At 38.1% G+C, this 2,500-nt stretch overlaps 1 protein-coding gene across 1 annotated transcript in view; it reads right to left on the bottom strand.

Annotated features, from left to right (window-relative positions):
• The window catches only part of LOC113824815 (DBH-like monooxygenase protein 1), a gene marked incomplete at its 3' end in the record, with an annotated part of 15,019 nt that overhangs the window by 4,278 nt on the left and 8,241 nt on the right, over positions 1-2,500 (bottom strand). Inside the window, 2 exon segments of the mRNA XM_070121676.1 lie at positions 831-980; positions 1,404-1,511. Coding sequence (XP_069977777.1) covers positions 831-980; positions 1,404-1,511 — 258 coding nt within the window.

Below are 2,500 nucleotides of genomic sequence, written 5' to 3' on the forward strand. Positions count from 1 at the left end.
TGGTCTCTATACAGAATCATAAACACTAACGAATGATGGCTGTGACTGTTGTGTGGAAGAGTAGCGTGGTTATGCTCGTTTATGCATGTAATTATTCGAGCGCTTAGAAGTGATTAGCAAAGCCGATATTAGTCGCAGCAGATATCTTAGGCCTAACATATCGTAAGGTAGGATATATCTATTCACCCTCGGCTAAACGGGACGCGCTCTCAACCTTAAAAGGGTTTTATAATCTACTTTAAAGCGCTCTCTACTGTAGAAGCTAATTCAAACTGGTAAATCCTATAGACTGCATCAAAGTAATGAATAGACAAAAAAAACTAAAATAATGAAAGTGCAGCAGGAAATGACGTGAGTGAGGACTCTGAAATAATTTTCGCTGAAGTGACTATGTTAATGAAGTGATATGCTACGTTATAGGATTAACCTCTATTGTAGAAGGTGAATGGGTTGGATGGATGTACAAGGCATCACTCATTATCAGTCATTTATTGTGTACTAAGTGAACAATAACACGAATCATTCCTTGCATTTATATTTCCATCTATTTTCTATCACAGGCTCGCTGTTTCCCTACTCAAAAGACGAGAATAGATTCTAGAAAAAAAGTAACATTACACACCTTGAAATAATCAGTTCCCTTTCACATTTCGTATCTATCTCGTGTATCAACTCCATTCGTAAGTCTCCTCTCGTGTATCTTATCTATCAACCCCAATCAAGTATCTATCTCGTGTATCAACTCCATTCATATATATATATCTCCTCTCGTGTATCTTATCTATCAACCCCAATCTTGTACCTATCTCGTGGCTCTTCCGCCCCCTTACCGTGAGGTGAAAATCGTGTTCCTTGTCGCACGTGTTCCAGGGCCTCGTGAACCTGAGCACGGTGTGGGTGTCGTTCTCGTAGCCTCCGAGGACCTCGATGTCTTGCGAGTCGTCTATGAGGGGAATCATGTTCCCGATGGCGTGGCGATCCTGAAGACGTGGGAGAGGGGGTGGAGGTGAGGGTGTGTCCTTTTTCCGGTTTGTTATTATGATTACAATTATTTTGTTTTTGGATTTTCTTTCTCTCTTTTTTTTCTTTCTTTCTTTCTCTCTCTTTCTATCTCTCTTTCTCTATTTCTCTCTCTCTCTCTCTCTCTCTCTCTCTCTCTCTCTCTCTCTCTCTCTCTCTCTCTCTCTCTCTCTCACTATCTCTCTTTCTCTATCTCTTTATCTCTCTATCTCTCTACCCATCTATCTATCTATATGTACATACCCAATCATTTATGTAGCATACCTCCCCCCCCCCCCACCCCCCATTCCCCCCGTCCCCCATCATCCCTCTCCTTCCCCCCTCCTTCCCTCAATCTCTCACGGGCTCCAATATCCACAACAATAATTTTTAAAAAATCTTACGTGGGCATGCAGCTTCCCCTCGGCGTCCACCCAGCCCAGCACGATGTCTGAGCCCTTCATGCCTCCGTTGGACGAGAAACCGAGGCCGACGTAGCCCTGTGTCGCTACCTGAAGGGGGAGAGTAGTGCTCATGCTATCAGGGAGAACGTTGGTGTGTTTACTGCTGTTGAAAACACTGTTGATGGTGTGTTTGTTGATAATGATAATAGTAATAATAATGATAATAATAATAATAAAGATGATATTAATGATATTAATGTTGGTGATGTTTACTATTATTGATAATAACGTTGATATGTTTACTGCTCTTGGTAATAATGTTGATGGTATGTTTACTATTAGTAATAATGTTGAAGAATGTTTTTTACTGGTAAAAATAATGTTGATATGTTTACTACTATAAATAATAGTGATTATGATATGTTTACTATGATAATGTTGAAGAATGTTTATTGCTATTAAAAATAATGTTGATATGTTTACTGCTAATAATAGTAAGGATGATATGTTTACTACTATTAATTGATACTGATAATTATATGTTTACTATTATTGACAATAATGCTAATTATATGTTTACTACTACTAATAATAATGTTGATGATATGATTACTACTATCAATGATATTGGTAATGGTATGGTTCCTACTAAAGATAATTATGCTGATGGTATTTTTTACTACACAAAATAATAATTGTTGGCATATCAAGTATTATATTCGCTGACGGGCTGTAGGGTAAGTAGGGATAATAGGGTAAGAAATATAGTTAAACGGCAAAGATTGTTCTATTTTTGTGTGAATTGCTGTTGCTTTAGTGAATAATAATAATGTGTTATATACTTGAACGACATTTTTTTTTCGAGGGAGGGAGTTTAATGTCTTAATCAGTATTGTTTCAGTGAGGAATAATGTGGCGTAAATAGCTAGTGTAGGTTCGTAGACGAAGGGTATGTATAATAAATAGGTTGTTTGGTAGATATGCAAGTGGGTGGATGGATGCATGTGTATGCTTGTATTTGCGTGTGTTTGTGTTTGCGTGTGTGTTTGTGTGTGCGTCTGTGTATGCTTGTGTTTTCTCCCTTGTGTGTGAGTGAG

The sequence above is a fragment of the Penaeus vannamei genome, chromosome 5, assembly GCF_042767895.1.
Source record: "Penaeus vannamei isolate JL-2024 chromosome 5, ASM4276789v1, whole genome shotgun sequence".
NCBI classification, from domain to species: domain Eukaryota; kingdom Metazoa; phylum Arthropoda; class Malacostraca; order Decapoda; family Penaeidae; genus Penaeus; species Penaeus vannamei.